At 45.3% G+C, this 26,834-nt stretch overlaps 2 protein-coding genes and 1 long non-coding RNA gene across 12 annotated transcripts in view; 2 read left to right on the forward strand and 1 right to left on the reverse strand.

The window, feature by feature from the left end:
- The window catches only part of dnai3 (dynein axonemal intermediate chain 3), a 27,756-nt gene extending 17,108 nt beyond the window's left edge, over positions 1-10,648 (forward strand). Inside the window, exons 21-24 of one of the 7 annotated variants that reach the window (XR_015119182.1) lie at positions 49-140; positions 409-533; positions 1,403-1,548; positions 10,446-10,648. Coding sequence is in view for 5 of the 7 variants with exons in the window: in XM_086223893.1 (XP_086080019.1) it covers positions 49-140; positions 409-525; positions 1,403-1,526; positions 7,431-7,645 (548 nt within the window). In the remaining 2 variants the exon portion in view is untranslated. Of the gene's footprint in view, positions 1-48; positions 141-408; positions 534-1,402; positions 2,504-2,677; positions 2,852-7,430; positions 10,348-10,445 lie in introns of those variants that run through there. The other 6 variants (XR_015119181.1, XM_086223895.1, XM_086223893.1 and 3 more) reach the window with 6 other exon arrangements.
- The window catches only part of syde2 (synapse defective 1, Rho GTPase, homolog 2 (C. elegans)), a 45,396-nt gene continuing 28,910 nt past the window's right edge, over positions 10,349-26,834 (reverse strand). For 2 of the 3 annotated variants that reach the window (XM_086223892.1, XM_086223890.1), the window contains exons 6-8: positions 19,141-19,322; positions 17,878-18,109; positions 10,349-14,532 (exon numbers count right to left, since the gene is read on the reverse strand). In XM_086223892.1, the coding sequence (XP_086080018.1) occupies positions 13,859-14,532; positions 17,878-18,109; positions 19,141-19,322 (1,088 nt within the window). In that variant the 3' untranslated portion in view covers positions 10,349-13,858. Of the gene's footprint in view, positions 14,533-17,877; positions 18,110-19,140; positions 19,323-26,390; positions 26,675-26,834 lie in introns of those variants that run through there. The other variant, XM_086223891.1, reaches the window with a different exon arrangement.
- On the forward strand, positions 13,814-21,079 carry LOC147249530 (uncharacterized). Of its 2 annotated transcripts, none has more exons than XR_015119183.1 (3): positions 13,814-15,431; positions 17,855-18,061; positions 20,099-21,079. It is a non-coding gene; the product is annotated as an uncharacterized LOC147249530 (long non-coding RNA). The 2 variants fall into 2 exon arrangements; XR_015119184.1 differs by having other exon boundaries at positions 13,814-13,999.

Here is a 26,834-nt window from a genome sequence, read left to right on the forward strand (position 1 = left end):
TTTTTTCAACCTTGCTGCTCATTTATTGTACCTTTTTTGTGCCTACAGCCAAGCAGCACTTTCTGGCTGTAGCAGATGACCTTGGAATGGTGCGTGTTTTTGAAATCCCGAGGACATTCTCTGTTCCCTCCAGGAAAGAGGTGAGACAGTCCAACCAACTTCTGTGACTATAACGCACGATGTTTTTCCTTATTACTTTTATCAATAAATAATGGATAAAGTTAAGACTTGTAGTCTGCAGTCCTTTCCTGCTTTATGTCATTAATTTCCAGCTTGTGCACATTTTCCCAGTAGAAACTCTCTGGCCACATGGTCACTGAGAAATGGTGATTATGTGTTACTGTGTTTGATTGATTTTTCCTTGAAAAGTATGCATCACAGCTCCAGTGTTCTTGTGTCTGTTTGCAGAATTCCAGTGTGAGGAAGTGCTTGGAGCTCCAGGAAAAGAGGCTGATGGATTTTTTGAAGCGAGTCAGAGTGTTTGGAAAACAGAAGAGGGAGGCTGAAGAGCCCAAGAAGAAAACAGTGAGCCGGTGACTCTCAGTAGACTCTGACGACTTAAGTTTGTTTATAGAAGGTTGCTGGTTTGAATCACGGTGCATACTGGAGAAGCCAAACTGGAAAAGAGCTTTACAGTTGGCTTCCAACCACTGAACGCAACCTTGTGTCCTCCGCTGAACTCTGATCTTACTGACTGAATGTACAGTGAGATTCACTAAATGACCTTTAGTTACCATTGAAGTGTATTCCTGAGTTCAGAGTTGACTCTAGAAGCTGAAACACCCCCTTCGCTGTCACCCCTCCTTAGCGTCATATTTAATTAATTCCCTCAGTTACTTGATCCTGGACACCAGAGAGAGAGAGCAGTTATTGACAGCCAGTGCCTGGCAGACTGTCTGCTTACCTCAATCTCTCAAGGATAAAATGTTTTATGTGAATCTTGGCCAGTCAGTTGATCACATGTTGAATGTCAAAGCAGTTTTACTTTTTCCTTGAGCTCATACTGCTGTGCTGGTTTACAACCATATTTATTAATTGCAGTCATGTGGGGATTGCATAATTTTATATTGCGACACCTCGTCGTCAATAAACATCAATATACTTTTACATTTGATTGATATGATTATGAGAGCTGTGGTGTTTAATACTTGTTGTATTTAAGTTAATTTTCAAACTGTTGCACTTGCTAGAAATGTGACTTCTTAGATTCAGAGTGGATCCTTAATAAGAGGTCCAGTTATGAAGGAGTGGTGAAAGACTTCACATTTCCAAGCTTGTATCTAATCGTGATCTCACCACTTCTGCTTCACAGAGCGGAAAACATCAGATCTTGAACAAGTACGCATTTCCAAATGATCTTTTGTGTTATCGTATTGAAATTCTTCTTTGGTTTTGTCCCAAGGAGCCTGACAAACCTGTAAAAATGCTGGAGGACGAGAGTATGAAGGAGTACAGTGAGTACCTGATGCTGGAGAGGAGTTTCCTGAAGGACCCCAGCCTGCTACCAGCTGCAGCAGAGACGCACGGTAGCTGATAGCACATACATCTGTAAGTTAGTGATAAAACACCCAAAAAGGTGACGTTTTTAGATTATTTCTTATACATTTGATCGTTGTAAATTGTTTTTGAAAAATCCGTCCGATTGAAATGCCTCTGCTTCTGTTTTCATGATGCATTATTAATCTATTTATCAACATACTTCTATGAAATAATTATGTTTAAACCACAAACGGGTTAAAGCAAAGATGGTTGACATCTGGTGGGAGGCTGAGTTGGGGCTAGGGTCAAAAATGGGTTAATTATGCTGATTGAACGCCTGTATGTAACTAAATATTAACTAAGCCTTATACTGTAACCATACTGTACTTACTTGTGTCAATGTACACCAACTTGTCTTGTAAATATTACCAGCAAACTGATTTGACATCAATATTGCGACAGTCTTTGGGGCTTGAGGCTCCTGAGTGGATCTAGTTACTGGGTAATGCTATCCCCTCGCCCCCTCCTCACCAGCACTCCCTCGGGACACGGTTTGGAATACCTCAAAGATCTGACCTTGGGAGGATATAATTTCAGGGCTTCTGAGCTGCATGATATTTATTTGTTGCTGCTGATAGATCTTAATAAATCAGTTCTTCATCTTTCATTTCGAATGCTGCTGATAAACATAGTAATGTTTTTAATAAGAAGGGATTACTGAGGACCCTAAACTTTAGTGCAACATAGACAGCAACCCAGTGAATATAGAGGAGCATTAAAGGTGTGTACACATGGACGATTATCATATTTAATCTTGAGGTGCTGCAGACTGGATGGTCCTCCCTCCACACCCTACTGACGCAAGTTAGCATCTTTGATAAGTATCATATAATTATGCATCAATGAATATTCCCCCTAATATCACAAATCTTATCCGTCACAAAATCAGAAGAAAAAAAATCACAAATAGTATTTTTCCATTTGATTTCTTTTTGTATTTGAATATTGCACTGGCTAGTACCTCGCACCTGAACGCGCAGCGTCAAAGGTTTGAGACCTTGAAAACAGTCCCAAAGGAAGTAAGGTCCCGTTTACACCAACGCTAGTTTCCTCATTACTCTCTCCAAGACTTTTTTCACCACAAGGGAAAGAATTTCATAAAGTTGATTCATTTTTGCCTTGTCTGTTTCCCTTGAAGTGTACATCTCAGGCCTCCATTAGATTCACTTCTTCAAGAGGACAAAATGAGTGTCAGGTCCACCTCAGGTCAAGAGCAGACCCATAGTCCCCACTGACAGCCGGTATCCGGCCAGAAAAGCGCCGGGAGGGGACAGAGGGAGGGGGCATTGAATTGAATATTGGGGGCAACTGTCTATTGCCAAGTTTTCGCACTCAAAAGAGCAAAGAGAGGATTGAGAGAAGAGATTCACGACAGCATAGCAAATGACTGAATGTCGGATGAGAGAGGGAGGAGAGAAGGAGAGGAAAGAGAAAAGAAAAAGAAGATGCATGAAATGGAAGAACAGTGAAAGAGAAGTGCGACAGCTCGTCTTCACTTGGGCCATGACTCATTCACGTAGACGGTGCTGTCACGGAGCGGGGGGGGTGGAGGGGAGCGAAGAATGGGCTGATGTGAGGGTGCACAGGGGAAGGCGTCCATATGGCCCCTGAGGCACCAATAAGGCCCCGGTGACAAAAGGGGCCTCTGCTCTTCAGTTGTCCCCTCCTCAAACCTCTCTGGGAATTCTGTTTTTCAGGCCCTCTCTCCTCTTCGGAGCCTCTCACTTTCTCCCAGGCCAGCTCAGGAATGTGCCTTCTGCAAACCAACACACACACACACACACACACACACACACACACACACACACACACACACACACACACACAGGGAATGTCTTCACCCTGGCTGGTTAGTTATTATTCTAATGGTTGATGTAAAGAATGTTTTGCAATTTAAGGAAGCATGCGTACACACTTGGCATTTGGACTTACACACACACACACACACACACACACACACACACACACACACGCACAGATGTGGGCAGATTAAGCTCCACGGCTCAACACTCACACTTCTTTAATGTCTCGGACAATGGACAGCACAACAGCCGCAGCACGGCCATAAATCCAGGGACCCCCACTGGCATGAAGGGTATTCATGATGTCAGATTTCCTTCTGTTGATTTCTTCATCCAAGTCCAGATTTCCCAAACATTAAAAGAGTGTTTTTACAAAGTGGGGGTGTCTATACAGGATGGACAACCTGCAGTCTGATTTTTATTCTCAATTCTTGAAAAATTTTAAATCCGGCTAAACAATATGAGCAGGTGCTGGGCAGGAGGGGCTGTAAATCTGGCCTGGCGAATGAAGCCATTGCCTCTGCATTGTTCTGGCTGGCCTCTTAGCTGCTCCTGCTCAGGAGGGTGTAAGGTGGAGCGAGGGCCCGCTGCACAGGGAGACCTAAATCTCCAAACACTGGGGCACCCTGCACATTTCACACCGAGTCAGCAGAGTTGGCCTGAGGCAGAGGTAAAAGTCACACTGATGTACATGGGAGGAAAAAAACAGAAAAAGGAAAAGTGCTTTCTGATGTATTTAAGTGCAACTAGATTTCCATCGAAGGAAAACAGATGATAGAAGAGGAAGATGAGAGTTTGCACTTCAGGAAATCCTTTTCTCTACATCTCACCCTCAAACAGCTGCAGGGTAGCCAAAATAATCTCTGTTCAAACCGCCACACTGTGTTTCATCATCGTAAACCGTGAAGCCGTGTCTCTTTAAAACGAGGCCGGTGGAAGGTTTCATTAGTTGACCTTTGACCTCATAAGAGATCAGGTGACCAGGGCATTAGTTTGGAATGTTTCCTCTTGACTCCTTTTCATTCTCTAATTTTAAAGCTCTCAACAGTTCAGATTCTTGTCATTTCACCACACAGTCTACAGCGACACACTCCATCTGTGTGTGTTACCACCACAGTTTACACTCTTTAGCTCTGCTTCACGCGTACTTGCAGGTTCTTTAAATTCAGACTGAACCGTTTCCATGGCAACGACGCAAGTTGCCGCTTCAGTCCATCAGCAACTGCAGCTGGGTGATGATTCATATTGGGAAAAGTTTGATGGAACCCAGAATGTCGTCCCATCAGACTGGGTCATCCAAACTATCAGAGGAACCTGGAGAACCATCAAGGCCTTTTTCCGTGTCCATGAAAACGTCCGTGAGGTCAAGAACGAGGACCAGTTGAAGGAGACTGTGGAAACCAAAACAAACAGTCGAAGTTTAACTCTGATATCAGTGTCAGAATCTTTTTTTCTTCAGTGGAAGTTTTAGAAATAATAGATGAGGAGATTGATATGAAGCTAGCAGCCATTAACAAAGCTGAGCACCAAGACTGGAAAAACACTTACAGACTGAATAAACTAGCTTTCGCGTATTGATAAGAGAACTTCAGCGATGCTTGCAGGTGGACTTTTCACATCTTATCCTGGACACAAGACTTATATCTCCTTCTTGATCTCTGGATCAAAGCCCATCCATCCATTTTCTATCTCTTATCCTGTTAAGGGTCAGGGGTGGGTGGAGTCTCTCCCAGCAGCCTTTGGGTGAGAGGCAGGGTTCACCCTGGACAGGTCACCAGTCCATGGCAGGACCAACACATAGAGACAGACAACCATTCACACTCACAGTCACACCTACGGTCAATTTAGAGTATCAATCAGCCTCGTCCCCTCTTGATGTCTTTGGACTGTGGGAGGAAGCTGGAGTACCAGAGAGAACCCACACAGGAACAGGGAGAACATGCAGACTCCACACAGAAAGACCTCGTGCTGGAGCCGGGGCTGGAACCCGGAACCTTCTTGCTGTGAGGCGACAGTGCTGACCACTGCACCACCGTGCTGCCTGGATCAAAGTATTTAACCATTCTTTTAAAGCGATACATCACCAAAAAAGTGCAGTTTAATATTTTTCTTGAGCTCATGAAGATGAACCTGAACCTCTGGTTCAGCGCTCAGTGATGGCAGCACCAAACTGGAACGTTGTCGTCTGAGTAACGGCTGGATGAACGTGATTACGCCAAGTGATGCTCTTGAGAGTTTGTCATAAGCCTTACATAGGAGGGAAAAACATCTTGAGCTCAAGAGGACTAAAGAACTACAGAGTCCATCTTATCAGGTCTGCTCCACAAGCAGCAGGTAGATGAAGTTTTACTGCTGACAGGTGATGGTAGACAATAAATATCCACCGTGTCCACTTTCTCCGTGGAGAACAAAGTCAACATGGCGCCTTCTATCAGCCTGATGTTAAAAGCTGTTTGGAGGATGAATCACCATTAAAGGTGCCACCTGTAAACTTGTCATACCACGGAGGCCCGAATCTTCTGATGCTGCCTCCATCAAGGCCTCTTTTCAGTCTCACCTTTCACATTTTTCTATTCTACCAAGCGGAGAAAGCCCTCATCCTGTCCTCACCCTGAAAGGAGATTGCTCTCTTCTGCAGGAGCGGGAGGGAGCAAGGTGATGAGCAGCTTACCTCTGTGAGGGATTAGCCTTATTAAAATGAAATAGTCTAGTCCTGAGTGACAGAGCAATGGAGGTAGAGGTGGGAGGACGGAGGAGAGGGGCTGCGTTATGTGAGGCGCTCTGCTTCTCTGTTCTCTTTTCTTCACTTTCACCTCTCGTTCTGTCCTCATCTTCTCCCCTCCTTGTTCCACTCTCCTCCGGTCCACTCTCTCATCATCACGGCGGTCCAGAACAGGCGGATCTGTCAGCAGTGTGTCAAGAGATCTGCACGGGGGCCCTCAGATGAACTGCCAAGTACAGGGGCTGGATGGTGGGGAACAAAAGACCCTCCAAAAAACACATCAGAAAGGCTTGGAACTTAGGAAAATGTGTTTAATAGCCCGGCTACTGAAGGACGCTGCATGCATGGAATGTCTGCGAGGCCGCTGAGGTTCCCAGCAGCAGTTCCTCAGACTGAGCCCTCGGGTGTTTACACGACACGCACGGCAACGTTACTGAACCCACAATGGAGAACTGCCTCCGCGTGATGAATGTGACTTTGCACTTTGTACCTCATTAGATGTGCAGAAAGATACACAGATTGAGGCACTACATTGCAAATGTCATGTCAGAGCATATTGTGCTTCCTTAATAATAATAATAATAACATATATACATAGTATTCTGATCTATGGATTCTGAGATATCAGGGGAAGAATAGAAATATATTTCTAAAAACGAGTATATTGCTGCTCTAAAGCAAGAAATTCTCAGTTATATATGGATGTATTTGCACTTTTTGTGGAATAGAATTCCCTCAGAGGAAGACGACGTTTAAACTCATCTTCAGAAGGTGGAGAATTACAAGAAAAGTTAAATTTCAATCACAACCATAAACTGTATAAAAGGAGGTGAAGGTCACCGCAGGGACGTTGCCCCGAGTTTCGTCCCCTCCTGGGTGAGAGCCTTTCAGTCTGGCCTGTCAGTCGATGCTGGATGTTTTTTTTGTTTGTTTGTTTTATGCTTGAGGGTCGTTCCTCCATCTCGACTCAGCCTGCTGTGGTAGAGACTTGCTCATGACAAGGTCGCCACACCCAAAGACACTGCTTTATATCTGTTTGACTATTAGTGGGGTATCATTTACACACGAAGGGCGCGTTTCCACTCACATCGGGCGGAGTCGGCTTGGCCTTGTTTCCACTGGCCCCATCACGGTAGTAACCGTTACCATTTTGGTCCCCGCTCCCATGGGGTTCCAAGCGAGCCGAGCGGGGACTAAAATGTGATGTAAACACATAGCGAGGCGCTGATTGGGTAACTTACCCGCTTGCGTCGTCTACTTTGTATTCCGCCTCGGTGGAATACTGGTGATGGAAGTCTTTTATACTTTTCTTGGGTGTTCTGTTTCGCCGCTTGAAGCCTTGCCTGTCTGTCCTCCCTCACTTTCAGTTCAAGCAAAAACCAGGCATCACGCTGCGTCCATGTCCTCCATGGTTGCTGGGGAACTCTCGGCCGGTGAGTCCACCCGGGCTGATGTGGTACCCAGTGCTAGTGGAAACGCACCTGTACCGAGCTGCACCGACCCGACCCGAGCCGAAGTGAGCCAGTGGAAACACGCCCTTAGAAAAGCTGGACCGAAGCATAAACTGACTTTCCTGTCTTGATTTCTCTCCTACAAATATTGCAGGATGACGTCATAACTGATCAAATTGATTAAGTGTTGTGTTAAGAAATGTTAAGTTAAAAAAAAAAGAAAAGAAGCGGTAGTACACAAACTTGTTGGGAAAATATATACTGAGTTGATAAATTAAGATTTGTAGATTTGATCAAATCTGACTGTGTGAGTCGCCACCTGCTGGCCACTGAAGGAATACAGGTTTCCAGTTTTCAGAGGCCATTGTTTTATACTGTCAATATGTCAGTGGTATTTTCACTACATCTGTTCTCTAAGTCACACATTGTCCCAACCAGTCGACATTTTAGCCTTAATATGCTTTTATTCACACACACACACACACGTTGGTTGTTTCAGAGATACTGTACGTATCACATACACACTAATACGTTTCTTAAGACTCTGATGTTCTCTTGTTTTACATGTTGTCACCATTTTATTTTATATGAAACAGGACAATGTTGTTGTTGTTTTTTCAGGATGATTGTTTGGTTTATTTTCTGTTGTGATTAATTCATCGATGCAAGTTTTCGTTCTGGTCACCGTTTTAACCCTAACAGCTCATCGCGCAGCTCAGCTCGCAGGAACTCCACGCTCCCGGTTCCTCTGTCTATGTAGCCTTTAGCGTGTGGCTGACGACAGCAGACATTAAACGATAATAAAGCTCCGTCAGAGAGCGCGTTTTGTGAGCTGGTCTGGTTGATGTGCAGCAGAGATTAAGGGACCACAGGAGTGAGGAAGATGGAGGTCTGGTTTCACACGCAGGTGGTTGTCAAGGATGTTTACCTCCGCTGTTCCCGTATCTCCACACTCTCCCAAATAAGAAATGAACAAAAGTTCAGTTCAGTTCGCTCTTGACAGATGCTGCGATATCGAGTGGTGACCCCGACTCTCCAAGCAGGAGGAGACTTATTATGTCTGCCTCCGTCTTCAGATGGGATTTCACTCCGGCTTTTATTGGGAGAGCAGCGCCTTTTTGAAATAGCACCTTTCATGTAAATATAAAACCTCCTCCAGGTGGAATTCAAGAAGTCAGACATTAATATTTAACATAACATCTAAAATGATAAACATTTTCCAACTGTCAGAGACATTCTTGGCTCTATCACATAAATTCCTGTGTGAACCCTTTTTTTTTTTTTTCTTTCTTTCTCTCGTCTTCTTTTCTCTTGACTGAGTGGGAATATAAAGCAGCTGCAGGCAGGTACACTTTGTACCCCAAAGCTTTTTCATAGCTGTCCATAAAAAGACGATGTGAACCTGTGACATCAAACGAAGCCGAAACCCACGAGAGCGCTGAAAGGCCTCTGGCTGCTCGGACCTCTGCTAAATGCCAGAGATGTGTATCACTTCAGCTGGAGCCCCGTCGAGGAGGGGGAACGCAGTCTTTTGAGCATGTTTTCCTCCATGATTTGGTTGAATGTCTCCAAACGGATGAGTGAAAGCGAAGCCTAACGGGAGTGGATCTTACGGGACGGCTTAAAGCAGCCGCGTCCTGGGAATGTCCCTGAAGCCGAAAGCCAGTTTGGGAGATTCCCACAAGCCAACGAGGGCAATTCCCTGACTTGTTTATCTCCACTCACACGAGGCAGGGTTACAGTGTTCCTGCAGCAAAGAGATGAAGCCACCAAAATACACTCAGATGTGTCTTTTCCCTCCAGTTTTTAAGACAAAGATGACTTTGTGCTTTGGTGGAGTAGAGATGAGCTCACGTCGACCATCATAAATATCTATTAACCCAAATCAGAGGTTTTCAAAAGAGGCTCAGAGACAGAGAGGATCTTGATTAAGAACATTGAGGAGAACAGAATAAAGATGTGTGATTTGATTACAGATGCGGTTGAGACGCAGCCTTCAGGGGAGGATTTTCCTCTCTGTCCCACTTTCCTCGCGTTAGAACGACTTGGGACGGACTGTTTTTCAGTGTTTGCTTGAATCTGAAGTTTTGTAAACAGTGATATTTGACGAACTTGGACTTAGTTGAGAGTTTATGGCGTCAAATAACATAATTAGATGCACCTGAAGGTGGCGGACCAAGACAAGCCAAACCCGATGTAAAACAAGCAGCAATGAACGGGCACTCACACACACACACACACACGTTGGAGTGTGTAGCTGTAAGTAGAGTGAGGAAAGAAGCCTGATAATATTTGGATTTTGCGTGAAGGAAGCCACGAATGCGTGCACTGTGGTGCAAATATCACTTCCTGCATCCTGTATGTTCCACCAGAGGACACGTGCTGCTGTACAGGGGCATCGTGTCCCTGAACGTCACCACGTAGGTCCAGAAGGTTAAATAAGTACGTGATCGGTTGCCTTCGATGGCTCCTCGTTACGAAAAACCGTCCACCTGATGAGGGTCTGGTACTGAAACAGAGAACACGTTCCATATTGGCGCCAACTCTGCACAGGAACGTCGTCTTTGTTTTGGCAGCCTCGACATGTGACTGCCGTGAACTCAACTGACCTTAAATGAAACGTTTATTCGACTGGGTTGTGATAAATGTTTGATTCAGGGTCATTCAAATAAAATTCTTTCAGAGTCACATGATAATGGAACTAAAAGTTGTGATTTGTTCTGGAAAATTGAATAACTACTTAAACCAAAAGGAATGTCTGAAAAGATGAAACCCCACTGTGTTCGATTCCGTCTTGAAACAAGAAAGATCGCAAATGCCCAAGAAAGTGAATGTAAAATAATATACTTTATTATGATCATACATTTCTCAGGATCAATACAAAGCAATTTTCTGTTTTGTTTTGCTTTCTGTGTGGTATTTTCTCTCCAGAGGACAAAGAGGGCGAGACAGCAGTATCGACCGCGGGGGAACACGTGGACGCGGTAATGGATGCAGGCTGCTCCTCTACTTGTGGCTCAGCGCCAACGCCGCATCTCTGACACACCTGCCACTGATCCAGCAGGACTGTGACGGACAGCTGCTGCATGACCCGCCGTTTCAAGATGAGCGCAGGTGTAATTAATTACCCTAATTAAGGCCCTGTTCCAGTCAGATGAGCCAGGGTCCTGGTATTTTGTGCACGCTGGCTCACTGACACCCTAAAAGAGGATGACACCGTCACGAATTGAATGATTTACTCCTGTGTGTGATGGCTTTTAGCACTGTTGAAGTTTAGCGTCACGCAGTTAAGAATCCAAGCTGGTAAAAAGAGAAAAAAAACAAGTCCAAATTCACTTTTAAGTGTGAAGCTATAAATCAGCTCAGCGAGACTAAACAATTTAAAGGAGGATATATATATAAAATGTTCAGTTTTGTTCCTGATTTGAGTTATTGGAGACATGTTGATTTCAGTCAAATGATGGAGGATTTCATCTCCAGTGGTCATTTCTGTTTTCGTGTCCATAGCTGGAGGGGAGACAGATGAAATAAATGACTTCAGGCTCACGGTGAATGTAATATACAGTCGAGATTGAAGGATGCACCTTTAATTCCTCCGGAGAGAAAAGAAATTGAAACAATGCAGTCGTCTGTCTATTGTAGGAACATACGATGACAAATAAATGAGTATACATTACAAAATAGTCTCTTTACACATAAATACTGAATACGAAGGCAAAAAAGAAACAGCCTTGTTTATATCAGTAAAGCTTTTGACCATGCAACGTTCAGAACCTTAAAAAAAACACACGCACGCAAAACACCAAATAACACGAACACAGCTTAGTCCACCAGAGACAATAACAAGGTCAAATATATACACAATATAACAAAAATAACAATATCACTTTTTCTGCGAGAGCACAATTTTATCATATATTTTACAGCTAACGTTGTACCATTAGTCCAGCACATTAAGATGTGTACAGGTAGCTTGAAGAGAGGAAAAGCGACTATTTCTACACAAACACTACATCCGAAGTATTTAAATACGTCACTGTAATATAAGCTGTAAAAATAATATACTCCGAATACATTTATATAATTATATACATATTCATATAGGTTAAATACTGATCATTCTGAATCCCTGGATTGCTGAAAACGTCCGTTGTCGATTGAGGCAGCTAACTAAGTCATACTAACCACAGCGCTGCGCTAAGAGTTCACACTGTCGCTCTGAAAATTGTGCTTCACATTTGGCTGCATCATTTTTTTTCTTTTTTTCACTCTTTTGAAAAAAAAACTGGGAGAAGCAGAAGCAGTTGAACTGTTGGTGGTTTTTAAGAAATCGTTTGACATTTTAAGAGAAAAGCTAATTCCGACTATTTGTCCAACGCTAGCTGGAACCAGGGGCGGTTAGCTTAGCTTAGCATCAACCACAACAACAACAAACGAAAATATGATGAATGCTAAATCAGTTAGGGAGTAAATTTAGAAAACAGAAACTTATTTTTTTTTTCTTTTAATTAGGCAAACTACTTATATTTTTATAAATTTTCTAAGCTATTGCTGCAAACCTAGCTCAAACCAGCAAATTTAATAGGGTCTTCGCCCCAGAGTACCTCCGGGCTCAGGCCCTAATTAGCTAGCCGTGCGAGGGAGCGGCAACTTTCTGGGAATATACCTCCCCAGTTTGGACAAAGAAATATGACGCACCAGCTTGTCCACACCTGCTACAAAGCGTACCTTTTAAAGCTAAGCTAAGCTAAGCCTCTCGTAGCTGCAGCTGAAACACGAGGATCCTAAAATGTCAAACAATCCCTTGCCTAAACCAAATGTTATGCCACATGAAACACTTATTCTCTGTCCTCAGTTGCCCGCATTGCATCAAATACATCTGTGCACTTCTCCGGGGCGTTGGCTACACTTGTAGTCAGGTATCTAAACCGAAATGATCATGTATTCTCTCATATTAACCCTTAAGAGGAGGTTCCAGTGGCAGCCATTTCTCCCTTAAATTCAGTTCACAGCCAAAGTAGTTTTTACTGCATGAACTATAATGACGATCTACCCTACTGCCCGCCTCGTAAGTGCATTAATGTTGTACAACATTTACTGTTTCATATCTCAATAGAAAAGCTCTCCGCTGCCTTAAGAGAGAAAATCCGCCGTAAAACAGAATTTACACGTTCCTCCTGTGATCTTGGTTAGCTTGAAAGGGGGTTACAGATCTAAAAGGGGTCTCGCACAGACTGTAAAACTGCTTTGGGGCGGGGGTGCATTGTGGGAAATGTAGTAGCCACGATAAAATAAGGATAAAATTGGTTTATTACTTGGCTCCTGCTCTTAATTTATCTCTTGCGTCTTCAGTAAATGTAGGAAAAGTGCAATTTTACATCACCGAACGATCCAATTTAATAAATACTGAGCTCAAAATTTATGAATTGGATGCTGGAAACTCAACTTCAAGGGAAAATCCCTGACTTTTTCCCCGCTCAGCTTGAGAGGGCAACAGTGCGTAGTGTCGGTAATAGCGGGGTTCGAATTTCTTCCGCTCCTGAAATGATGTAGACCCTCTCTCGTCTTCAAAACATGCGGTGAAGTTTTTGTTTTCTTTGCACATTTTATTCATTCAATTGCGAGGTCTAATGCGTCCCAGGTCCCCCCGTGACCACTGGAAGATGTGGAAGAACTCCATGTCCAGTCGCTGCTTCAGAGGCCAGCCAAGAGATGATTTATGAGGAATCTCTGACAGAAGCGGGACGTTTCACAATGAGACTTTTACATTTACTGGATATCCGACCTCATGATCAGTATAATCCAGCTAACTTTTGTACCAAATGAGTACCAGGTAATTTCATACCTCCACATAAAATATTCAGTAGCTTATATGAATGTTACATCGGTTTATAAAGCATCCGAGGTTGGTTTACCGGGCGAGCTGAGATCATAGGAGGGGATGCAGAATGTTTCAGGGTGGATGTTCCTCTTGACGTACCACCTTCACACAATTAAGGCACCTTTTAAACCCCTGAGGGGTCAATGGGTTCTTCTAATAAGAAGAGAAGCAACAATAACAACATGGAAAAACAAAACCGGACCGGAAAAAAACAAAACAAAACAAAACAAACAAACAAAAAAACGGCAACATAAAGTGAGACAGTCAATGAACTCAAAGGAAAATAAGAACATGAAGGAATGTCTGTGGGTAAGGTACAAACACCAGAAGTGCCCCCGTTAACTTTCATCTCGTCCTTTAGGTTTCTGCAGCAGCACGGCGTGCCATCACAATCAAAGGGTCTCCATGGAAACGCTGTGGCTTTATCCTGAAGCACCTTGACCGGTCTGTGGAGTCCCAGGAGTCAGTATCCCACGTTGAGCTTGTTCTTGTTGAGCTCTCTCTCCAGGTTTCCTATCAGCGTGTCGATGCTCTCCTGCAGGTCTCTCAGGTTGACCCGGTTGCTCAGCACGGGGCTGATGTCCTGGATCTTCATGTACGCCTGGTAGGTGTGCTCTTTGGGCAGCCGTGGCGGTAAGATGTGATCACACACCCTCTCCTCCTCCTCCGCCTCCTCCATCAGCTGCCCGTTGCCTGAACTGTCACTCTCGTCTTGTTTCTCCTTCTCTTCCTGCTCTTCCTCTTCCTTCATGGCCTCCTCTCCCTGCTCCTGAGGGTCCTTCTGTTCTTGATCTTCCTCTGCTTCCTCAGGCTTCTCCGGCCTCTCCTCAACTGTCTCCACATCCTCTGACGGAACGTCATCATAGTCCGCCTCCTCTTTGCTGGGAGGCAGCAACATCTCAGACGGGAAGTAGCTCTCGCCACAACCGCTCCAGTCGCCCGCGTAGCGGTTGCTTGGGCTGTCTAGGCGTCCTGGTTTGGGCCGTAACACACCCGCCATCTCTGCCTCAGTGAGGTTCAGCACCTGGGGGCGCTCTTTTCTCCGCCGTAGAGGGGGGGCTGACAGCAAGTCAGAGGATGCAGAAAGCAACGAGGCTGCAGGCGTCTGAGAGGAGGACTGACCATGTGGGTCCACAACTGGAGACAAGAAACGAGACACAGACAGGCAGAGTTACCAGACGCCAAAGGGTCCTAGAGGCTCGCACCGAAATATTTACTTCCTGTTTACCAAAGTTTTGAGATATCTGTCTCTGCGATGGTACACAGACTTTCTTTATAAAGTACTTCTCTGCCTAGTACCTAGTCGTCGTGGTCAGTGCTAAGCCCATTGCCTCCCATGGAAACCAGGGCAGGCCAAGTTTCCATATCTGGTGGGAAAATGAGCAAGAACATCCCTGTTCTACGGCAGATGTTCTAAAAAGATTAATGGTGGATCTTTACAACTGTTCCCCCAGAAGGCTTTGCTGCACAATCCCACGCTTCAACGCAGGAAGTGTCGACAGTCGCAGGCGTCCACCAGCTGAGTCGTTCCAGTAAAACTCTACTAGTGGCTCCACACCAGACTGTTTCTCCACCTGTACTGAAGTACTGACGATGACTTACAGCGCTACACTTGAAAAGACGTGAAGTATTTTCTCACTGCTGAAGGACATCGCCATCGTTTTTTCTTGAGGAGACAAAGATCTCAGATATCTCAAAAACATGGTGACGTACAATTAGAGCTGAACACCATTCACGAGTGTGTGAAACTGGTTGAACTGATTCTTATCAGAAACTCCACTTGGAGTAGCAGACGGAAATATCACAAACATGCTTTGGACTCCACTAAACCTTCATCGGGGCCCCAGAGAAGTTCAAGAGGTCGGAGCCCTGATACGTGTGACGGGTAGAGGAACACGCCATGCTCAGAGTCAGATACACACATGCTGAAGCCACACCACAGCACTCAGTGACTTGGATACCATCTTTCCATACTGGTTGTTATGAGCTGCACTGGAAACCTGTTGACAAGTTCATCTGACTGTGCTATGAAAAGGGTGAGCACTCCAACACAGCCAGCACAGTCCAGTTACCTGTCTCTGCCTTTTGCTTTGTGTACATACATTTGCTGAGACCGCTAGCCCTCCCTTACTGGATCGAAGAGGGACAAAAAAACAACAACAAAAAAACAACACATGTTAGGACTAAAAGCCACTTTGAGGTGAAGTTGAAAAGATCTGCTATTTCCTCTTTGTGCCGTTTTAGCCGCTACAACTCCATTTCAGTCATTAGCGTTGTTTGTTACTCATAACTCGCAGGCTCAAGCAGGAGCAGTGAAGAGACGACGTCTCAGACTGAGCAGGAAGTTTGTGTCGCCGCAGATTCAACCCACCAAAAAGCCAATGATATCTTAGCATTGGATTTTGGATTATTGCGGGAAATAAGCTATTTATGACACACACACACACACACACACACACACACACGATGTGATTAAGTGACATGACTTGATTAAAGTAGACAGATAAAAGACAAAAGTGTTGCACGTAGGATTACAGGGTGAAATGTACTTTGAACACAGTACTGCTGGCGGATTTAAACATGTCCTTCCTTTACACCAGCACAATAACAAGAGCCCGCACACTCCACAGAAAGTCTCACACTCCCGTCTTCTTCCTGACATTCTCTCTGTCGAACCATCTGCTCACATTTACTCACACATCCAGCTGGCAAACACCAAAGTTTACATTGAGAATATGTGCAACAATTCCACACACATTCCTCTGCCTCTCGCGCGTCCCGCTTGGAGTGTCAATTTTTTTTGCACAAAGTCGTCAGATGTCCTAGCAATCACTCAAAAGACACGCATGCCGAGTGACAACGCCGCAGACAGTTGTGTGTGTGAGTGAGAGGCGTGAAGAGGCGGCTGAAAATAACCCATAATGATCGTGAAATGTTAGGGTGAAGCCTGAGGAGGTTAAGGTTTAAGCCTGGAATGTTTTTAATTATAGTCCACGCGTCCTGAGCAATGCGTCGCGGAGGAAGACGGAGTGGAGATGTCACCTAAGGTGTAAACAGACGCTCCGACCTGGACTGAGTCAGACCAACCAACTTCTCTCTAAAAAAAAAGACTACAAAAAGACTACAAATTCTTACTCGTGAAGCCTTATTACTGGTGTCCAACTTCTAGAACAAAGATCTGGTCAATCTCTTTGGGATCTATTACGGCCGGTGTGTGAACTGATCCCTAAACCGTCCTACCGTCTCTCTTTGGTCACCAGGTTAGCTGCTTTTTAAACCAAAACTGGGCAAATGAGCAGTAAATTCTTGAAACTGTACTCTAATCTGCACATTCGGGTCGAGTTGTCGGTTAGAACTTGGATGACATGGATCCTTCAGAGACGACTGGACAGTGGGAAGCTTCCAAATAAGCTACAAGAACTCGCTGAGAACTTCCAAGAACTCGGATGATCTCACAGGGAAAGAGGGACGATTTTGAGAGAGCGAAAAGTAAATGAGAGGAAGCAGTCCTCCATTTGTCTTCATCCGGCTGCTAGTTTTTTGTGTAGATATCACATTGCCTTTCTAACCTTTGTAACAGTTTGGCTAAAATGTCTGATAGCACGTACCGAGCAGACTGCATGGAGGCGGCCATGTTGCCTGTTTGTTGTCGGTATGTTTGGGCTTTTAATTTGGAAGTCGGAACTTTCCAAATTCCAGCCGCCTGAATTTACCATGAGTTTGTCCAACATGAAGTTGGCAAAGATCTTTAAAAAATAGTGGCCGAGTTTGTTAAAACAGTTCAGTTCTAATTTTCAAATTCCTGCTGATTGTGAGATGAGGGAACCAGACTTGGAGGTTCTTCACTCTGTGTAACCTTCCTGGCTGAGGTCCTTTTCTCCTCCTCCTATCTGTGACCTGAAGTCAACGGCCACCGAGGGGCTCATGAATTCATTAGAGGTGAGGGTATAAATGTATCAAATAAGCTTCTGTGACTAACTCCGATTTCACAGCTCCTCTTCCTGAGTCTCAGGTCTTTCATTAATCAGCTTCAGGTTCCTCCGTATGTCACACTGAGCTGCAGCTGGCAGACAACAGCTGGGCAGGAAGACCGATGACCGGTGCTGTCCTTGGCTGGGGATTTATCTTTAGACAGCGGACCACGCCTCAAAAGTTTGGTTGACATTAGGGCTCAGAGGCTCTGATTGGCTCAGTCTGCCATGATGAAGCACTCTGTGGACAGTTTCATCTCCAAGGAGCCAACAGATGGTGGCTGATGCCTATCAAATGTTGGTGTGCTAGTGGTGAATAACCTCAACGATCAAAGCAGCCCTGTGCTTTGTAGAGCCGAGCCACAGAGCTGGCAGTGATTTGTACACGACCTCAGGCTGAGGGCTGGTGGACGCCGATGTACCGCCATCTATAATCTGAGTGTTAAGCCACCAAATCAGAATCTAAAAATGTATCTGGTTATTTGCAGAAATCCATGGAGCAGTCAGTTACCTGGCCAGAGCTGCAGCAGGTAGTGCAGGACCTCGATGTGCTTTTTGAAGTGCAGCGCGCTGGCGAGCTCCTCTGAGTCGATGAAGACGCGGTTGGTGTGGCAGGACGCCTCCTGGCGCTGACTCAGCAACACCGGGCCGAAACACACCGCCAGGTTCTGACAGGTCATCTTGTTCACTTCCTGGTGAGACGCCACCAGCTTTAGGTGGTCAAGAAGCTTCCGTAGTGTCATCTGACACACACACACACACACACACACACACACACACACGCACACACACACACACACACAGAGCAGAATTAAGACATGTTATTATTATAATTATTAGTTGTAGCAGCCCACTGTTAGCTATTTGAGTTGCTCTATGGTCAACTGCACGAGCCACTATTGTAGCAGAAGCACTCGTAACACCACCTGTAGCAGTAATATTATCATTAGCACTGGGAAACAAGACAATATTGCAGCAAAGACATGTCCTTAAATTTGGGGGGGGCTTTAATTGCATCTCAGACTCTGAAAACTTCTGGATTAAAACATTCAGCTGAATTAATCACAGTAATATCCTGGGATAAGTCACAAGTATTTAGTGGTGTTTAGCGGGGAGGGGGGGGTGGTACTGGATAAGAAACTTTTGCAGAACTAATAAAAAGGATTTTTTTTTTATTATTGGAAACCTTTCTTTTAAAAAAAAAATCTCTCCGTGAATTGATGCTTTGTAAATATTCATTTTCCTTGGAGAGTTTAACTCCACGGTGTACGAGTGACTCCTCCGCTCCCCCGTGAGAGGCTCGAGGAATTCTGGCTCTCTTGTGGTGACCCGTCGTACACTGCAGACTACGCAGGGACGCGCCGGTGTGCGGGGAACATCCATGCGTGAAGGAGGAAGTAGTGGTCAAACTTAGTGATGTGATTAATTTGTGTTAAAGTCAAACAAACGCATTGCGGTTTCAAGATTAATTGCAAGCAGTAACGTCTGCAGCGCTAGTTTTTATGCTGAGTAAGTAAATCTATATAATCAATATGCAGGCAGACGATAGTTTTCCTTTTGTGCCATCGATCATTGAAGCAGCAAATGCCGCAGTGAGGGCAGTAAAGAATGAGGTGATTCTACTGGTGCAGGCTTGTGCACTGCAAACCACCACAACGATCACTAAGTGAAAGCCTGCGGTCGGAGTCATCATCACCATCATTATCTATTCCACAAGCCTCCCTTTCAAAGCTGCGTCTGCGACCGCCGTGATCCCTGAGCGTGTCTTCCTCACCCTCTCCACCTCCGGCAGGTTCTCCAGCAGGCCGACAGTGTGTTCCGAGTCAGCCTGGTCGTTCTCGCTGCCCGAGGCTCCCATGCGAAGGGGCCTGGTGGCCATAGACTCCAGCACGGCCTCGTACAGCTGCTTGGTGATCAGAGGGTAGGGCAGCTCGCGTAGGTAGTCCTTTAACACCCCTGCAGATGAGAACACACCATGACGGAACCTGCGAGGAGCTCAGCAGATGCTCATTTGTGGAGAATCGTAAATTAATCGCTGAGGGTCATTCAACTTTACCCACACTTGAACTTCAAATTACCTCCTGACAAATCCCTAACAATATATCACTATGAAGTACCGCCGTTGAGAATTAAAAGGCATTAAAATTCAAACACTGTCCTTCTGCAGTAAATCGAAGGGCCATTGTTTCTGTGGGAGTTGGGCGTGACCCTGCAGCCTGGTGTCTGTGACGGCGGTGCATTTACACCTGTGACTTCCCGCAGCTACAGAAAACATGAAACCTTTGCTGTCTGTCTGCGCTAAGCCCCTGAAATATTGCTGGCATGTCTTTTCATCAAAGGCAGAGGGGGGGTTAGAAGGCTAGGGGATAAATACGGGAATAAAAAAGGCTTCTGGCAGCGTGACAGCTCTTTGTGGTGTCTGCTCTCTTTCTCTTCTGCTGGATCAGTTTTCATAGAAGTCTGGGAGCTGAGTAATCAGCAGCACTGGTGATGATCCAAAGATACATACTGAAGGTTTGTCTCTGAAAGGTAAAAAGATACGTTTTATGTGCTTAGTCTGATCAAACGTGCTACTGATGAAGCCTGTGGTTCATCACAACATTCAGAACAGCAGAGGACGCGATGGACTGATGACAGACGTGAAACAGGAGACGAGTGAACCGTTTTACGTGCGCTGAGCTGCTAAAATCAAATGCAACACTCAACTCAGCATTTTTTTATTTTTTTTTTAGATGTATCTTCTTCCAAGCTGTCCTGGCTGTTGCTCCGTCCCCTCTGCTGCGCTGGCCACCATCCTACACCACCACGTGCTTCCCCTGTCACAAGTAGAGTTGTTGGCCTCATCTTTTTTTCCTGACAGCAAGGGTCACATGGCACCTGGCAACCAAGACTGACCAGAGGAGGTGCTAGCACAGTGACCAGGACACCATGTCCCACCGAGGAGGGAGAACTGAACCGGCAACCCCATGTTGCAAGGCAAGACGGGAGTCTGTATATCCTCGCTGGAGCTTCTCCACAGGGTCTTTTTTTAAACGCTGGTACTGCTTGGAAAACTAAAACTGCATCACGCTTCCCCTGAGGAACAACTGTAACACTGAAGGCGTCACTGAAGCGCTGGCCTTCTATCAGATGGCCTCGGCGCGCGCTTGAAGCCAGAGCAGATATTCTTTGCTCAGGTTTGATTCCCCGAGATGCAGGAGCTCGCCGCCGCTCCACTATGTGAGCCTGCGCTAACATGTTTATCATATGATGTCTTGTTTTTATATGCCTCGGTGATATCAGCAAGCCATGGCACTGCCAGTGCTGATGGCTGTTTTGTTGCTAGCCAACACTTCTCCTCGCAGGCAGAATTAACATCTGCTCTCCTGTGACTTCATCAAACTATCTGAAATATTCATTGTGTCTTGTGTTTATTGTGAAGTCGGTTCTTGTAGCTGCTGCGGCTTTTTAAAAAATTTTTCCTGTGGGTGTTTGGGATTTGATGACAGCTCAAAACAAAGCAATCCAAATCAACGCAGCAGAACCAGAGTTGTGATCGCATGCATGCGGTGTTCTTCTTTGTCAAGATCTGCTGCCTACATTTCCCCAAATGCACCTAGAATCAGGTTTTTATCTCTGTTTGTACTTTCACAGTAAAAAAAGAATCTAAAAGTATGAGGAAAATGTTTCCAAGTGGTGCAGCAACAACACAAAACAGGGCGTTTTAACTTGCTTGGAATAAATGAACAATCAATCAAGTGAGCAAAACGGCTTTCTGCCATTTATTGAATTTAGATGATAAAGTCTAAAAAAAAACAACAACAAAAAAACAAGCCCCATTATTTTCCTTAAGTTACTGAAAGACTAACTGACTCCATGTTACAACTACAATGAAACAAAGGTACTTGGTGAGTGCTCTGCTAGGCTCAGGTGAGGCAGCAGCAGCTACAGGTGTCCCATTGGCTCCACCACTCCTGATTTTTAATTCTACATGAACGTAATGACCCACCCGTTATTTTCACTGCGTAACGTTTCCTTACAACCCGTTGGCTCGCCAAAACGCCCGACTCCCCGCGACTTAGACACGTGTGAGGTGACAATCATCTACCTCATCGCTGACATCATCCTTCCAGGACAAGTGCTGGGTTTAGTTGCGTCCACCTCAGCTCACGAGAGCTCGAACAGCTGTATTAGACAGCTGTCTCAGTCAAGCACTACCCTGCTCATAGTTATTCTCACTGCAGTGTCACTCGTGTCTGATTAGGAAACTGAAAATAGAAGTTCCCACTTTATCACCTCCACATCACCCTCATCGCACTTAACCCCGAGTGTTGCCGCTCCATCTCTTCACTTCTATTTACAGCAAACTACAATGCAATTTACTGTAAATCCACTCACATCCCTTTAGGCTCAGCAGTGAGAACAGACGGCGCAATTTAGCAGTTTTAATCCCAGCTGGACTCTTTTCGGGGAGCCTGAGGGTTTCCAGTCACAAACAAGTGAATCTTTGAAAACGAAGCAAAAAAAAATGGGGGAGGCGATGAACAGACAATTCATTTTCCAGCGGATCGGCGAGCATTCCGGATTTGGAATACGGGATTAGAAAGAATGATCTAGATTCACTTCAATAAAGCACTGAAAAATCTGAAATTAGCTGTCAACGCGGACATGAAGTCCACGCCCCTCCTTAGAACATGTGCTGTACACAGACACACACAGAACAACCCTGCTGCACCCAAATTGATCCCATGGCTGACAGAATACGAGACGGATCTGGATTGTCTAGGAAGAGTACAGCGTATTAAAAACATGTCCTTTCCCGCTTCCTGTTCCAATGTAATGAGTTCTTCCTCAGCTCATGCTACACCCCTCACCCAAGTTTTGGTGAAAACTGGCCTCAGTTTTTGTGTGATCCTGCTGATAATCAGACAAACACCACCGAAGCAATGAGCTTCTTTGGCGAAGGTAACAAATATGAAAGCCCTCTCTGTTGAGCGTCTAAAACCTGCCAGGGTTAAAAAAAAATTTAAAAAGTTATTATCTCACAGTGCTTTACAGAGCTGGCCCAAAATGTCTCCTCCCTCTGTCCCTCCGCCGAGTTTCGTGACAACCACCCGACCTCTTTGGCGGATGTCATAAATAACTGTCACAATATGGGTGTTTGTCAGAGTTACCGCCCTCAAAAAGATATGAAGCCTCTCTCCTCTCATCTCAAGATTTGTCACGTCCCGACACCATCTACCACACACACACACACACACACACACAAACCTAGATTTTGCCTTCCTGTCAGTGGTGCTTTTGAAGAAAAACAACACATACCTCAACAAGCACGAGCCCTCCCATCTCAGGTAGATCTGCACGCTGACAGCTGAGTCAAATTTTAACAGAGCCAGAGGCAAACATGCACTTTACACTTCATAAAATGCTATCAACATGTCCGCTGGCGTGCTGTGAGTGGGTGTCTGTGACGTGGTGGCATGTTTCTATTTTGTTTTTAAGCTCTGATTCACATTCTTGAATGGCTCCGTTATCTTTTATTGTCATCGGGTTTGAAGGAAATCTGGTATGAGCCGAATGCGATAAGGAAGCGTAAACATTCTCATTTTTTGAACGCTCCTGTAGACACTCTGATTCCCAAAACAGATTACACAGAAACGCTTTGTGAACATCCTCCGGCTTCACGTTGTCAATCTTAAATGAGACTTTACTCAAAAGATAATCCTAATCTGCTTGTTTCATCGCAGGAAAAACTGATTGCCCGGGAGTCTGAATGAGCCATGTGTTTCCATCCATGTCTCAGCAGAGATGTACCACTTGTGTGGGTTTTCTCTCTCCTTCATAATGGAAACTTCAGTGAGGTGGACCCTTTGACCTTCCCTGTGCTGTGAGGCAGATCATCCAGACACAACAGCAGCTCCGCCGTCTCATGTTAATATCCTGTCCTGAAACTAAACATCCTAAACACGCCTAAAGGGACTATATGAGCACACCCATGTTTACGCGCCTTTCAATTCAACAACTTTACAAACGCACCAATCAGTTGGAGTTAGTGTGCGTGCGTGCGCACACACACACTCGTCTGAAGAGAGGAGAACACAGCCGTTCAGGTAAATCATTACCTTGTTATGAGTCACTGCTTGTGTTTACTTTTGTGTTTTAGCGCCTGAGACACACGCAAATGCACATATGAGCGCAAACACTCGCACTGACACACACACACACACGCACAGACACACACAAGGTCATGGGCTCAGGGGTGAACAGGTGTGCCTTCCCCGCAGGTGCTTCACTTTCTTTCACACTCAAACTGACAACACGCGCGCACACACTGAGTGTCTGAGAGTCACTTTCAAACTGTTAGGGCTTCATTTGAGGCCGCAAGGTCTAACTTGTCCCTTCAATTTAGCGATTTTGAGGCCACAAGATAGAAATTCTTGCCATATTTTTGAGATTTTGAGACAACAAGATATAACTTGTTCCCTCATTTTACTTCTTTACTATTTTTTTAAACTTTAAACCCTGTGTCCATGTAGTAATAAAATTGAGAAAACATAAAGTTGCATGGCCTCAAAATTAGAATAAATTAAACTGTTACTGAGTTGCCACATTCAAGTTAGATCTTTTGTCCTATACGTGTGTGTATGTGTGTGTGTGTGTGTGTGTGTGTGTGTATGGACATATGCGCATACACACACAAATCTTTGATGTAGCGGAGATGCCCTTTTATCTCAACCTCGACTGATAGCAGCAAAAAATAAAATGTCCTGCAAACCCAAAGTGATAGCAGCAAAACTATTTTGATGTAAATATTTTTCTCTCCATTTCAAAGCTCCAAAAGTGCCACCAAACACTACAAGGCACACAATGCACTGGGGCACGGCTCTACCTTTGACCTCTTGTTTAAACAAAGCTGAAGGTCACTCCTCTTGTCAGTGCTGCAGTCAACGCCTCGCTTGGAGAACAAACAGGGGTTTGTTCTCCATCCTGCCCCCTCCCTGCTGGCCTGCACGCCCCCACAGTACTAGGGGGGCCGCTGGAGATGTGTGAGTCCCTGCCTTGTCCGGTGGCATGGTAAAGCTTCCCACTGCGGTTCCTCCATCTTTCCTAGAACAACCACCTCTACTGCTGAACGTGGACTTATCAGATATGGCTGCCCCCTGTTTTCTCTTCTACCAGTAAAGAAGTGTGGTGACACCTACAAAGACCTGACGCCTTTGGTAAAGTGGTTGCCTGCTTCCCTGGCCGGCCCAGGGTTCAGCTAATCCCCCATGCGTGAGCCAAATACCATCTGTGTTTGTTCGGTAACAAAGGGGGCACTTGTTAATGACTTTCCATGTCTTCACTGGAGTACTGCCGAAGGTGGGGGCAAAGTAAGGAAGTACAGCTGTGGAAAAGACGACTCAGACCAGGCCATTTAAAGACACCAAACTAGCATCAATAACTGCAAGTGGGCTGCCGACCAACAGGGCTCCACAATGTACTGGTTTCATCTTCAGAGGACAGATATTTGAACCAGTTCTCCCGGCAGTGGGAGCTGATGTCATCAAACTGCCTTCTACAACCAAAACTACTCAGTGTGTCCAGCATGAATGAAGGTTTAAAGCTTCTGATCAGAGTATTTCCAGGTTCTTCTCCGCTCACCGCCACCGGGTCCCACTGCTGATGCAGACCTACACAATCGCTCTCAGAACCGTTTGCTGGAGGAACGTTCAGTCCACTGTGGTACCGGCAGAGCAGGCGCTGCTGCTGAGTCTATCAGCTGTTAAACTCTATGATCAGCCACCTTGACTCCTCCCATGACACAAACCATGACCACATTGCTGTTGTTTGTCTTGATTTTTCACTCGAGATGATGCCCCTCCCCGCCTTTTTTTTTTTTTGTGTGTGTGTGTGTTTCTTTGAATGAGCCCTGAGTGTGATTTGAAACAATGCTGGGCCATGCACTGGGCATGTTTTGCAAGCTTTGGGATTGAACTCTGACCCCTGGTTAATCCCTTTCACTACCTCCGCTTTTAAATTAGCAGTGTGACGAGCCGGCCCTGTTAGCTCATCCGTTTGCTGTTTGCTTGTTAGCCACACTGCACAGGCCGTTTAACGTTCATTTAGAATCCAGAAATGTGGAGAAAACACACTCCAGTACCAGAACAACTATGTCAATCAACCAGGAAGACTTCACCAGTCATACAGACGTGTCCGCCGCCCCTCCTATGCCCCCCACCCCCCCGTCCTCTTCCACTCATTCGGGCTGGCAGAGCAAATTTAGGCAGCAAGCAAAAACCAACAAGCCACTCTGGTGCTGGCCCTTTTTTTCTAACCCGCTCAACTGTTAACTGTGTTCTTTGCCCTGCCATGCAAATGCATGTGGATCAAAGCAGACATGATAGGACGACGCCTATACGGGGCCTCTTCCCAAAACCAACTGCAGCTCCTGAATGAACATGGCCTTCCTCTTTTTTGTGGAAGAAAAAAAATGACCGATTACCTTTCTATATAACTTCATCCCCCCCCCCCCCACGGTTTGTTGCTGCACTGCTGGAATCAATCCAGTGACACTGCTATTTTTGTAAGCGTTAACTCACTGTTTCAATTTTTTAATTTCATAGCAGCAGAGCACAAAGAAGCAGTTCAGTAGCAATGCCATTATCTGCATTATTGAAGTAAATTGTTTGTTTGTAATTTTTTTTGAAAAAAAAAAAAACCCACACACACACAGATAAGTGGCACTGCTAAGAGAGCCCTTATAATCAGTCTGATTTGACCCAGAAGGGACAACAAGTATAAACCACCAACCTGGCAGAGAAAGAATGGCCTGAATGTAGCGCGAATTGTGAGTGTGTCTACGTGTGTGTGTGTGTGTGTGTGTGTGTGTGTGTGTGTGTGTGTGTGTGTGTGTGTGTGTGTGTGTGAGTGTGTGTGTGTGTCTGTGTGTGTGTGTGCCCTTCCCTCAGGCACCGGCCTATGCTGGTATTTTGCCTGCTGGAATGCTTTTACTACAAACACACACTCTTGGACACCCACACACACACACACACACACACACATACACACACACACACACGCTGACCTATCTGGAGCAGGCCTACTAGTTCAGACACGTTTACAGAACATTTCATCCACGGCGCTGGATCAATGCTAAACTCCATCTGAGTGATGTTCCATTTGTTCTGGTATTAGCGTAGAGCTCAAACACCTTGCTCTCCTTACTGATTCAATAGAACCTGAGCTCTTCAGCTCTGTGTCCTCCTCTTTAGCCTGACTGTCCAGAGTGTCTTGTAGCCAACTTCCACTGCACACATCCATGTGGTGTTTATTTAATCTGGGTAAACCTGAGAAAAAAGAAAAACTGTAGCTGAACCTTGCCTTCTGAGGGGAGAAGAGTGTCTTTATGCTGTGTTTTTTCTCTCATCACAAACATTAGAGAGCAGCATGGAGGGCCGTGACAGTGGTGACTATTATATATATCTTTTGCTCCGGTCTGTTTTTCAA

The sequence above is a fragment of the Aulostomus chinensis genome, chromosome 14, assembly GCF_037954235.1.
Source record: "Aulostomus chinensis isolate RoL2024-O1b breed Wild chromosome 14, RoL_Achi_v1.0, whole genome shotgun sequence".
NCBI classification, from domain to species: Eukaryota; Metazoa; Chordata; class Actinopteri; order Syngnathiformes; family Aulostomidae; genus Aulostomus; species Aulostomus chinensis.